This window comes from Chaetomium globosum, genomic scaffold (assembly GCF_000143365.1).
Source record: "Chaetomium globosum CBS 148.51 scaffold_6 genomic scaffold, whole genome shotgun sequence".
Classification (NCBI taxonomy): domain Eukaryota; kingdom Fungi; phylum Ascomycota; class Sordariomycetes; order Sordariales; family Chaetomiaceae; genus Chaetomium; species Chaetomium globosum.
Window position 1 is genome coordinate 1,852,290 of NT_165981.1, and position 12,016 is coordinate 1,864,305.

At 55.3% G+C, this 12,016-nt stretch overlaps 5 protein-coding genes across 5 annotated transcripts in view; 4 read left to right on the top strand and 1 right to left on the bottom strand.

The window, feature by feature from the left end:
- Nucleotides 1–3,837: 3,837 nt before the first annotated feature.
- CHGG_08930 (uncharacterized protein) lies at nt 3,838–4,939 on the top strand (the record flags this gene model as incomplete). Its single annotated transcript, XM_001226856.1, has 3 exons — nt 3,838–3,876; nt 3,960–4,339; nt 4,396–4,939. 3 exons carry the CDS (start codon nt 3,838–3,840, stop codon nt 4,937–4,939), a joined length of 963 nt encoding a protein of 320 aa, XP_001226857.1.
- A 652-nt stretch (nt 4,940–5,591) lies between these two features.
- Nucleotides 5,592–6,383, top strand: CHGG_08931 (uncharacterized protein; the record flags this gene model as incomplete). Its single annotated transcript, XM_001226857.1, has 2 exons — nt 5,592–6,136; nt 6,221–6,383. 2 exons carry the CDS (start codon nt 5,592–5,594, stop codon nt 6,381–6,383), a joined length of 708 nt encoding a protein of 235 aa, XP_001226858.1.
- A 2,496-nt stretch (nt 6,384–8,879) lies between these two features.
- Nucleotides 8,880–9,252, top strand: CHGG_08932 (uncharacterized protein; the record flags this gene model as incomplete). The annotated part of the gene is made up of 2 exons (XM_001226858.1): nt 8,880–9,042; nt 9,134–9,252. The coding sequence occupies 2 exons, from the start codon at nt 8,880–8,882 to the stop codon at nt 9,250–9,252; spliced, it is 282 nt and encodes a 93-aa protein (XP_001226859.1).
- A 476-nt stretch (nt 9,253–9,728) lies between these two features.
- Nucleotides 9,729–10,764, bottom strand: CHGG_08933 (uncharacterized protein; the record flags this gene model as incomplete). The annotated part of the gene is made up of 4 exons (XM_001226859.1): nt 9,729–9,778; nt 9,869–9,914; nt 10,123–10,374; nt 10,627–10,764. 4 exons carry the CDS (start codon nt 10,762–10,764, stop codon nt 9,729–9,731), a joined length of 486 nt encoding a protein of 161 aa, XP_001226860.1.
- A 564-nt stretch (nt 10,765–11,328) lies between these two features.
- Nucleotides 11,329–12,016, top strand: part of CHGG_08934 (uncharacterized protein) — a gene marked incomplete at both ends in the record, with an annotated part of 1,533 nt that continues 845 nt past the window's right edge. Inside the window, 2 exons of the mRNA XM_001226860.1 lie at nt 11,329–11,459; nt 11,511–11,963. Coding sequence (XP_001226861.1) covers nt 11,329–11,459; nt 11,511–11,963 — 584 coding nt within the window. The remainder of the gene's footprint in view (nt 11,460–11,510; nt 11,964–12,016) is intronic.

The window sequence follows — 12,016 nt, forward strand, 5'->3', positions numbered from 1 at the left end:
GGCGTAGATGGTGAGGGTGCTATGATCTGGAGGGGTCTTGGCTAGATCGATCGTGGCAGGGTACTTGGGTAGTCAAGCAAGAGAGGAGAACGAGGAGGTATTGACGGCGTCCTGGATCGTCTTTATAATCTCGGGACAGCCCGTAGCGGCAGGTACCACTTTTGGTTTCCAGACAACCGGTCTGCGAGACGACTGATGTGGCCGCAGGGGATTCGAAGAGCTGAAGTGCTTAATTAAGCTGCATGCCCCTTGCTGCCCCGTTTGCGCCGTCTCCTGTTTTGTTCCTCTCCGAGAGACCTGTTTGTTCGCAAAGGTGCAGGACGTCAGCGAGTAGATTATGGGTAGGAGGCGGGATGGTGCATCGTGGCCGCGGACGGGCGGACGGACAAGACGGAAGTAGGAGGCGACAAGATTCTATCCTCCCCGGTGTAGACGGAGGAAGTAGATGGGGTTGGAGGGAAATGCGAGCAAGATCAGATATTTTAGCGACCTTGAACAATTATGATGACTATCCTAGTGTGGGGATTGGCGGGCTGTCCCGGCATGGCGACGACTTGTCTCCATCCGAGGCGGTGGATGGATAAGATTCCTTTTCCGATCTTCTTGACCGTTTTCTTTGCTTTTTGGCCCCTGCGCTGCTGTTGTGTGCCAAGTCACCGGCTCTCCGGCGAACAAGGTGCCACGGGGTCCGTTGGGACTCGAGCAAGCCATGGCACTAGGGCCTGACGTTACCGCAGACGGGGTGGAAAGCGGCAGCACACGGCATGGCCCGATGTGTGTGTATGAATATACATCTAGAGGTCGACGCCAGCTGTGGGTTGCGGCACCGTGGATGCACGGGGGTGCGGTGCCGAGCGCCGTCTACCGGGAATTGGTGCGTCCCGGCGCCCGGGACGGGGAGGTCAAGACAGAGTGTGCGGAAAAAGCAATATGATGCACCACCGGTCTGCCAGAAACAGCAAGGGTTCAAAGCTTGGGTGCCCGCTAGGACGCCGATGAGTTGTCAGCCCACTCGAGCAGCTACCCAAAACGAGCTAACGCGAGTGGGAAGAGCAAGGGGCAAAGGGAGAGTAAACTGGTGCTCTGGTAGGAGCTGTCAGCGCCCAGAAAAAAGAACAACAAAATAGCACAACAGATATCATTTGTGGGCTGGGCAGAAATGCCATGTCGTTCGGGTGCCAAGACGAGCGAGGTTCGTCTGAGTTGTCACCGTTAGATGCAGCCGTCATCTGAATCGAGAGCAGGCCTGTTCACCTTGGCCTGTGGCGGAAAGCGGAACAGCGAATCGGACAGCAGCGACAGATACTTGCCCGGCAGTCATTGGACGGGGAAAACGTGGTCGTGTTTCGTGTCAACGTCTCCTGCTTGTCGAAATGAATCCGAGTGTCGAATGTGCTACTAGTTCAACAAAATCCGCAGTTTGTGTGCCGTCATATTGCTCCGGAAGGGCAACCCGGGTCTGCCGGGTGTGGTGTCATGTTTGCTTCTCCATTTTTTAATGACTGTCCAGATATGTACATACGTACCGTTCGCGAGGTGTGGCGGGGGTGGCCAAATCTCTCCGGCCATGGGAGCCAATGACCGGCGTGTCAACAAACCATGAGACGATGTCGCGGAGGTCATACCGCTGGGTGGTTGGAGAATGGCCACTGAGCGAACACAGATCGGACGGTACCGGTCTCCTGGGAACTCCCACTAGCTGTGGTTTCACGAATGGCGGTATCCCGAATCCGCATGTTGTGCAGCAACGAGGCGCGCCCACGAGACCCTACCACAGGCGGTGCTTGACGGCTAGCGCACCCCAAAAGCGACCGATGGGGGGCTGGACTGGTACGTTGTACACGTGCTTGTACTACCAGCACTATCGGCCTTCTAGAGTTGACCGGAGGTCGTTCCGCGACTGTGTTTTGGGATTCGCCTCCGGAGCGAACCGAGAGACTGGGGGCAAAGCCCATTAGAGTGGGAGACGCGGACTGTGGGCCAATGAATCGTTCCTAGTGGATGTCCCTGCCGCTTCCAACCTGCGTCTGAGTGAACCCCTTTGTGTTCCTCTCCAGGAGCTAGATCCAGGGCATATTGCGTGAAAGACTCCCTTCTAGCCCGCTAATTTCCTCTCGCCCTCGTTTTCGGAGACTCTCAACTCAGTGTCGGGGCGGGACCGTATCGGATACCCAAATGTGCGGCTTGAAACCTGGCCGCAGGCTCCGACGAAGAAGTGTTGTCGATTGATCGGTATGCAGAGTTGGATCGGGTGACACGCGGCTCGTACATCAGCCCGAGTTGGGTACATACAGGGGGGTTGCGGGCCTGGACCAACCCGGCGTGCGGATGACCACGCGACTCCGATAGAGTACAAGAACCGAATCAGTGAATGACAACTGCTCAACGTGTGAGTGCCGGCGTCACATCGCGGTGATGTTGATGTTTCAAAACGTTGCGACATCTGCGGTGGCCCGCTGGGTGTCCCCCGAGTATGGCCGGCGCACAAGCAAGCTTCCGTAACATTCCCGTGGTTGGCAAGCTTCTTCGGCGGCGCCGGCGCCAGAAGAGACGTGAGAACGCGTAGTAACGTGGCAAAAGAAAAATGTGTCAGAACGATCCTCGCTAAAGACGAGGGCGACGGCCTGTTTATAGACAAAAGAGCTCCGGTAGGTTGGTGCGGAGTGCCAGTGGCGTGTTGCCATGTCAAACAGGGCAACCATCACCTGCGAGGTGGCGTCCGGCGACGAGAGACGCGGCCCAGCCGAGTATCACCGCCTCAAGTTGGGCAGCATAGTTGACCAAAAACATTGAGCTGGCGTGCCGTTGGGCTCATACAATAGGTAGCCCTGGTCGTCCTGTTTTCGACAAGTCATTCGGCGATAAACCTGGGAATTCGCTCTTGAAAGAACAACCCTGGGAGGTTGCGATCCCACTAAAATGGCGCCACGGATTAATCGTAAAGGTTGCCGACGAAAAGAAAATCATCTGACCGCCTGAGCCCGAAGCATCATTGTGGTTTGAAACCTCAACTTGGACACAAGGCGTGCTCGGCTCTGAACCGACAACGGCGGACGGTTTACCAGGCCATAGTGTTGGCCAATTATCGAACAGCAATCCCGAGGTTTTGTCGTTGAGAAACCCAGTCTGCTAAACTCGTCGTTGGGGACTGAAGTTGGTGGTTGCGGAGAATGAAGTGAGCGAGGAAGGAGGTTCCGTTGCTAATTTCCATGTTCACCTTCTCCTTTCGGTGGTATTTACGAATACCAACAAACCCCGGTACCTATTGGAGGTAATGTAAAAACCGTTACGAACGAGGCTCAGCTGAGAACCTGAGGCACGAGGCATGTGCTTGGTCGCTCCGCCTGACCCGCCTGACCCGCCTGTTTTGGGGATGGTCGCCCCCTCAATTGCCTCGGCTCAGTTACCCCAGGCTCTGGCAGGCTCCATCCCATCGCAGGGGGCGGCGATGAGGAGCCCTGCCGAGGGTACCGCCCCTCGCCGTGTCGCAGCATGACCATGTCTTGCCCGAGTGTTACCCGGCCGAAGACCATTTGAAGCAGGCCCGTATCTGGTTTCCATTCCTTTGTCCGACTCATCCCTCGCTCTGAATCGCGGTCCTTGTGCAGTGAAATCGGCGTCAAAATTGGTAGACATTTGCGTGCGCGTCTCACCATCGGCCCACTCACCTCCATCCTCCACTGAACTGCTCCGCGTGCGCCCATCGCAAAGATGCCCTTCAACACGGAATTGACTCGCCGTCTCGGGATTGCAGGTACGTATTTCAAAGAGGCGGTTTACATACCTATAGATGCCTTCCGACCTGCCGACATAGCAATGTGGATTTCAGACGCTAACATGGCTCTTATTGGCGATATAAAGTCCCCGTTGTGCAGGGTGGCATGCAGGCAAGCAACTCACCTCTCTTGACTCGAGTACAAGAAAAAAAAAAAAAGAAAAAAAAAACTAACATTTCACAGCATGTTGGAACTGCTGAGATGGCAAGTGCCGTGTCCAATGCGGGCGGCCTGGGTATCATCACAGCCCTGATTTGGCCTGAGCCGGAAGGGCTGCGCCAGGAGATCCGCAAGTGCAGGAAGTTGACGAGCAAGCCGTTTGGTGTCAACATCACCCTTCTCCCGGCGATTGTCCCGCCTGATTACGAGGGGTATGCGCAGGTCGCCATTGACGAGGGCATCAAAATCGTTGAGACGGCCGGGAACTCACCAGGTCCGGTCATCGCGAAGCTCAAGAAGGCCGGTTGTATCGTCCTGCACAAGTGCACAACCATCAGGCACGCCCAGTCCGCGATCAAGCTCGGCGTCGACTTTCTGAGCATTGATGGGTTCGAGTGCGCTGGGTGAGTCAAACATGCACAAATCTGGCTTGAAGGGGAGAACTAATAACAATGACTAGCCACGTGGGTGAGTCGGACATCACAAACTTCATCCTGCTCAGCCGAGCGCGGCAAACACTCAAGGTGCCCTTCATTGCGTCGGGTGGTTTCGCCGATGGACAGGGCCTTGCGGCGGCGCTGTGCCTCGGCGCCTGTGGTGTCAACATGGGCACGCGGTTCCTCTGCACTGTTGAGAGTCCGATCCACCACAACATCAAGGAGCAGATTGTAAAATCGGAGGAGACCGACACTGCTCTCGTTCTGCGGCGCTGGCGCAACACGACGCGCTTGTACCGCAACAAGGTTACCGAGCAGGCGCTCAAGGTGGAACACGAGAGCAAGACGGGAGAGTTTTCCGAGATCGCGCCATACGTCAGCGGCAAGCGCGGCCGCGAGGTGTTCGTAAATGGTGACCCGGAGTATGGCGTCTGGACGGCGGGCCAGGTTATCGGTCTGATCCACGATATACCCAACTGCAAGGACCTCGTCGCGAGGATCGAGAAGGAGGCAGAGGAAACGCTGAAGGAAAGATTAGGGTTATTTACCCCCTCGCCAAAGCTATAATTGTTTCATAAAGTGTAGATAGGGGAGAGGCAGAGGGGTTGGGCTGCGTTTTGGGACTGTGAGATCTGGCACTTGAATGGCACAATTTCAGCGTTGGCATGCTAGGACCGTAGAGAAGGATATTGTATGTAGGAATGCCGAGTGTAAATGACAAGTTGGAGATGGACATGCATAACCAGCCCTAACCCTGACCTCGTTGGCTGATCGGCTTTTCTTTTGGGCATTGCATTGAACTATCAGCCGAAACAAGCCCCGCATTGTTCCGTTCCTTGCTCCTTGTCCCCTTCGGCTCGCACTGCAGTCGCGGCAGCGGGCGCAACCTCGGCATGTGCGCATTGCGGCATCGCGCGAGCCATCTCATCCCAATGACCCCATCCCTTTGTAACCCTCACCTTCCGCCATCCGACCTCGATCAACCGCCTTCCCGATTCTTTTTCTCTCAACTACCGCCGTAATAGGCCCGGAAAACGAAGCCAATTCCATTCACCGCAGCAATCCGACCGAACATACGAATAATCCCCCAATCGATTGACGCTACCCACCCACACCTACACCCACGTTCGCACACCACCCACATCCACAGCCGCGCCTACACACCCGCAGTTAAACCAGCCGAGGAAACGAAAGGAAAGGCCCAATCACCGCCGCCAAAATGGTCGCCGACACCCTCATCTACCACCCGGCAGTCTCGCACTACCTCAAGTTCGTCGCCACCACCGTCGGCCGCGACAAGCTCTTGCGCACGCTGCAGTACTTTGCGCGCTTCTACGCGTGGTACCTGCTGCGGACCAACAAGACGCAGGCCTCGATCCAGCCATGGGAAACGATGAAGAAGCAGTTCGGCCTGATCCGCAAGGTGCTGCGCGCGGGCAAGAACGTCGAGCACTTCAAGGCCGCCGCCGTCGCCGCCGACGCCTCCAAGACCGCCGACCCCGTGCTGCGCTACACGGCCGTCGGCCGCCAGCTCGGCTACGCCGGCTACCTGACTATGGACCTGGGTACCGTGCTCGACGCGACGGGAATCCGCAAGAGCCCCCGCGCCAAGCGCCTGCAGCAGGAGGCCTACCGCTTCTGGGCGTTTGGCATCGCGTGTAGCGTGATCGCCCAGATGTATACCCTACGCCAGCTGCGTTTGCGAGAGGCGACGGTGGATCGGAAGGAGGGTGAGGGCGTGTTGGAGGGGAAGAGGATTGCCATGTGAGTTTTTATTTTATTTTTTGGTTCATGTCTTTGTTGATGGGGGAGGTGAAACCGGTGCAGTGTGCTAACGATGTATCGCAGGGAACGCGCGGCTAGCCGGCTGCAGCTCACTTCGGACCTGTGTGATCTGACGGTGCCTTTGTCGGCCCTCAGCTGGGTTCACTTCGATGACGGCATTGTTGGTCTTGCGGGTACGCTGAGCTCTCTGATCGGCGTGTACCTGCAGTGGAAGAAGACGGCCTGAGGATGAGGCATGCACGTCAACCAAACAGTGCGCTTGGGCATGCTGGTATTGCAAAAGTGGTCCCTGGCTTCTGGGGGATTGTAAATTGCGCTGTGGACAGCAGGCGAGCAGGCTGAATATTTTTGATACCTCCGGAGTCTTGGTAGGCTCATCTTACATTATCAGCTGTGTATATTCGGGGTAGTTCGGAGACGGATAGTCTTGTATCTCATACGCCCAAGGGGACGCGCAGATATGTTTAAAACTTTAATTTTGTTTTCAGTCCCGTAACCGATGAACACAGTCGCCTCCTACTTTTATTTGACTTGGTTTCTTTTATCTGATTTATTGATTTCCTCTTTCCAATTCAACTTTTTTTAGCCCGAGGGTGCGATCGTAAACTTGTACCTCCATAATGATTAGTTACTTTTTTTTTTTCTTTTCTTATTTCTACTTTGACGCTATACCTGAACAAACACCACCACAGCTCACGATCGGTTGTAACCTACAACAACTATAATGGCAGACAACTCCGAAGAGGTCACCAGGCTTCGGCAGATGCTTACCCGGGCCAATGAAGAAATTGGGTGGTTGGAACGAGCAGAATCCTAACGAAAGGCCACACCGGAGGAACACCTGTACGACTGTCACTTTCATATCTACAACAAGTTCCGGTTCGCAGATAAAGGCCGCCAGTCTCAAAGGCACATATCAATTACCGCCTGATGGCAGGCCCAAACCAGCTCAAAGAAAGGCGCTCTAGCGGCAGCTCTGATGTCCAGAACACCGGGACGTTCAAGGCCAGGCCCACGAAGCGATACTGCACACAAGCTTGCCTGCTGGGCCTCAAGAAGGGGTTACCTCTCGATGATAACTACCCCAATGTTCTCACCCGGTACCTTCCGGGATGGCAATATGCACCCCATCACCGTCGATGAGTTCGTCCACCTGGTAGGGAAGCGGCTATGTCACAACCCATATCAATATTGCGCTGCTGAACGGCTGGGGCAAGGTTGGGGCGATAGGAGTGCTCTTCGAGCTTGAACTTGCCCCATACGGGTATGCTTTTCTCGGCAAGGGGGTGCTATTCCACGATCTTGGCTTTTTACAGCACGAACCCGAGGTCTATACACGTCTCAAAACACTCTAGGGTGAGGTGGTGCCGGTGTACTTGGGCTTATCCCCCTGAGCTAGAGCTACATTCTCCCCGGGGGGGCCAAGGCCTTTTAGATGATGTTGATGTCGTGGGGCGGCGAGCCACCAAAGGCGGCGGTGAGTCTGAGCACTGAAGATCTCGCCGTGGAAGTGCAGCGCTTCCTCACGAGCGATCCTCCAGCGTGGCGTCGATCATGGGAATGAGCACCCACGTAACTTTCTCTGGAACGAGGAACGCCGATGTGTCATGCTCATCGACTTTGCTCATTATATTGCGGCCAAGTTAAGTGCTAGATGTGAAATTCGTGAGCAGGCCCCGGAATAATGTGTTATGGTACCGAGGGAGGTGGCTGACTCGTCGTTGGGCTCATTACCGCCCCATGCCGAGACTGAAAAGCCTTTGACGGCTTACGCTTTGAGCGAATTTATCCCGGCTTGAGCAAAAAGAGCAGCTCCAGGCGAGTGAGCAGGAGGTTGACGGTACGTTGCCGGCTTAGAGCACCTAACCGGTTCGATCCACAGCCCGCTCCTTCCCTCGAGCTAGTACCCAACCGCTCTTGCCTTCGAGAGCAGTCACTCTACGGCTTAGAGGAAGGAACGGCTTCAACAAATAAGCCGCTTAATGGAGGGCGCACCAACAAGCTGTGGAACGGAAACTCAAAACCCAAGATTTCGCCTTATCGAGGATTGCAGCAAAGACGTGGGGCACGAGCCTATCCAGGGCTCGGGAGGTCTACGTAAAGTGCATCCGCAGTGCCATAGCTTACGGAGCCTCCAGCTTCCACCAACCAAACAGCTCCAAGAGCTACAGGGCCGAGAGGGGCCTGCAAAGGTCTTGTCAAAAGCTCAGAACAGGAGCCTTCGAATAGTAGTAGGGGCATACAAGTCAGCTCCTATTCGGTGCTTAGAAACAGAGGCCTGGGTGCCACCGCTAGACCTATATCTCAACAAGCGGCTTGGCCGACTTCGAGGGCCGGCTTACAGAAGCAGGCCCTACAGTCAGGGGCTGGGCCGGAGGCTGAGAGAATAACCACGGGGCATCTAATCACTGAGGCCTGCAATAAGGTCTACCGAAGGTTCAACAAGAGGAGGAAAACCCGAGGCCGGAGGCCCCGTCAGGGCCCGCAGAGTCCCACGCCCACTGAACTAGCCGCTAGTGTAGTGGCCCAGTGGGTTAACTACAAATGGAAGATCGGGGGGAAGGTTAAGGGGTCGAATACCAAGGAGGTGGTCGAACTGGCCTGGCAGGCCCGGTGGGAACAACAGAGAGCTAGTCAACAAAGTACTACTCGACAGAGGGTATTAAACAGGAGGATAGCCGACGAAGACCCCCCAGCCCTCTTATTTACCGACAAAGCTCTGATGAGACACGAAGGTCTTACAAAGGCGCAGAGCTCCCTCCTTTCCCAGGCCCGTATCGGGGATATAGGCCTCCGGGACTACCTGTTCAGGGTGAAAGTCCCGGAGGTCCGTACCCCCTATTGCGAGTGCGGGAGAGGCAGGGAGACGGTGGAGCACTTGGTGGGTTTGGTGCCCCGACCCGCCGTTACAAAGGCCGTGGGACGGCAAAGAGATTCGGTCACATCGGGACCTACAAACCGTATTACGGGGAGTAGGTGCGCGGAGCAGAAGATTTGTTAGGAAGGTCCTTGGCTGGCTGATGGACTCTGGCCGGCTACTGGAGTATAGGCTGGCCAGAAGGCTGGAGCTAGAAACAGTGGATGGGGAGGGCTAGAGGGCCCGGAGGCCGGCAAAGGGCCTCCTTTCTTTTGCAGTATGACGGATTCATAGATTGTTGACTCAAAGTGGTAGACAGAGGTTTTTATCCGGCCTATACGGTACGGTTTCCTTTGTAAATAGCAGTAGAAGGACCGGCGCGCCCACGGGCATATCGGTGTAGGAAATAATAATAATAAATAAGCCGCTTAAGGTCGTAAGCCGAAGAGAGAGCACTCGCTGCTGTGAGCGAATATGCCCCGGCTCGTGGATACCCGCCTTGCACCGCTAAGCTGTTCCTCTTCCTCATTTACCCACTGGGAAAAGAGAAGTGGATTGTCCGCTGGCCCCCTAAACTTCCGCTTCTTGGCTGTGGTGCAGGTCTGGTTGTTTCCTTTGCGGGAGATAGCATAGAACTCCTTACGATCGGGTCTGTTCGCTTGCCAGTCCGGATGACTGGTCATCGATCTATATAGGTGGGAAATCACGTCGTTGTTATATTTGTAGCGCTTCGGAGTGTTCTTGCCCTTCTCCTGAAAGTCGATCTGTATCTTAATGGTAGTACCAAGTATAATATATCAGTCTAAATAAAACAATTAATGACGGTACGGTTTTACAGTCAAGTATTTACTTACTTTGGTACCACCACTTGGCGTGATCTATCGAGCTGAGAATGTTATACTATATAACTTGATATGGGCAATTAGGCTATTCTTCTGGCTCATGGGCAGTGAAGCGCTGCTGAAGCCATTGTTGAATCTGTCTGATATCACGGAGCTTTCGGAAGTACAGCTCAGCAGGTAGGCCTTGGTGATATCCACCCCACTAGAAAGTCGACAACCACCCTCGCCATACCACCAGATACGACGGCCTTTGGCCATCAATTTACCAGCTTGCGGTTGTCTGTCCCATTGACACGCATCTCGCGGCTATGGGCGGCCTTGCGCCCGCAAACGAGCAAATGCTCCCACCCCGGACTCTTGACGGTGCGCAGTTGCTGAATGTAGCCCCTGATCTGGCGATCCACCCACGCTTTGGTTTCCACAGACAGCATATACCGCAGGGCCTTGACCTCCGGGCCGCCGCGGTGCCCGGCGAGACGAAACTTCGTCACCCGCGTGCCGCAGGCCTGCTGAATGACCTAGCGGCCGAAGCACATGTGGATGGTTTCGTCGCTGATGGAAGGAACGAGGGAGGTTTTCAGCCTCGGATGCAAGGGCACTTTGTCCAGGTCGTTTTGTTGGCCAAAATGAGTTCATGGCTAAAATCCCTGCCCAAGACGTTACAATGACGCTACCTTCCCGAACGATTTCACATGGCGTGCAGCCTGAAAGCCCGTGCGCGGGTGCCAAGCCGATTTTGTACCACAAAGCGAAACCAATCTCTGACGCACCACCACAACGCCAACGCCCTGCACTGCACCAGGTAGAAAAACACTTGATTGCGGCTTAGAAGCGGTCCGCCGCGATTGGAATGGTTGCACGTGCGAACTCGAGATCGGGAGCCCACTCGCCGGGTATCCGGGCAGCATGAGGGTTATTATGGGATTCTCCGAACTGCGGCCAAGATACCTAAACCAGAACAGGGAGACCAAGTTTTAAAATGGATGACGGCACACAGAATGACCTTGCATTAAACAACGGCGCTAGATGCATCTGCACCTTCCAGGTGCCATGGGCCAGTTGCGGGCTTGTTTCACTTTATAGATTCCTGCCATGGGCACTTCTCACTCATATAAATACGGGTACATGCCTTGAGCTCGCTATCTCTCAAATGTCAATGCCATTTCTGAGCCAATTCTGCGGCCAAGTCGTCGTTTACAACCCCCCCTCCAAACAAGCAGCCACCAACGTCACCTCACTTCCCGTTACCTTTCATCCCGTTCGTCCAAAGTGAGTGAGGAGCGCGAATCGAAACGCCAACAGATTCGCTAGCGTTTACCAAAGACAACATCACATTGGCATTGACCAGTGCGCTTGCCGACGTTTGCTGCTGGCAGTCTCATAGTCATACCGCGGAAGGGATAGAGCATTTGCTGCCCACCCTGGAAAACGGTGTATCTGTACGCCAGCGATATCCTCGGTAGATGGCAAACATGGCTACGCAAAATGAATTCGAGGACCTTGGTCTCTCCATTCTAGGCCTGGGGGCTCAGTACCCGCCTTACGACCTCAAGCCCGAGTCGCTCGAAATTCTAAGCAAGCGGTTCTACCCAGAATCCCCAGCGTGAGTTCGAAACCACCTCCTTTCGGAATAGAAACTAACCTCAGAGGCTAGAATGAGCAAGGTGCTTGCCATCAACCGGTACACAGGCATCGACCAGCGCTCCTCGATAGGCACGCCCGACCACCCCTTGGTCAATCAACCGAATCCACCAACCATCACTGAGATCAACGACATTTTCATGAAGGAGGGCGTCCCGCTCGCCGTCAGTGCCGCTCGAAAAGCGCTGGCTGAAGCGCACGTGGAGGCAGCGCAAGTAACCCACATGGTCTCGACAACATGCACCAACTCAGCCAACCCGGGGTACGACCACTTCGTCGCGACGGAGCTCGGCCTGAGCCCCAACACAGAAAAAGTCCTCCTCCACGGCGTAGGCTGCAGCGGCGGTCTCGCGGCCCTCCGCACAGCCGCCAACCTGTGCCTGGGGCACACCATGCGACGCCAGCCCGCCCGCATCCTCGTCGTAGCCCTCGAAATAAGCACCACGCTCGTCCGCAGCGAACTCGAGTCCATCAACGCCACCCAAGAAACCCGCATCGGTGTCGCCTCTTCAGCGACTG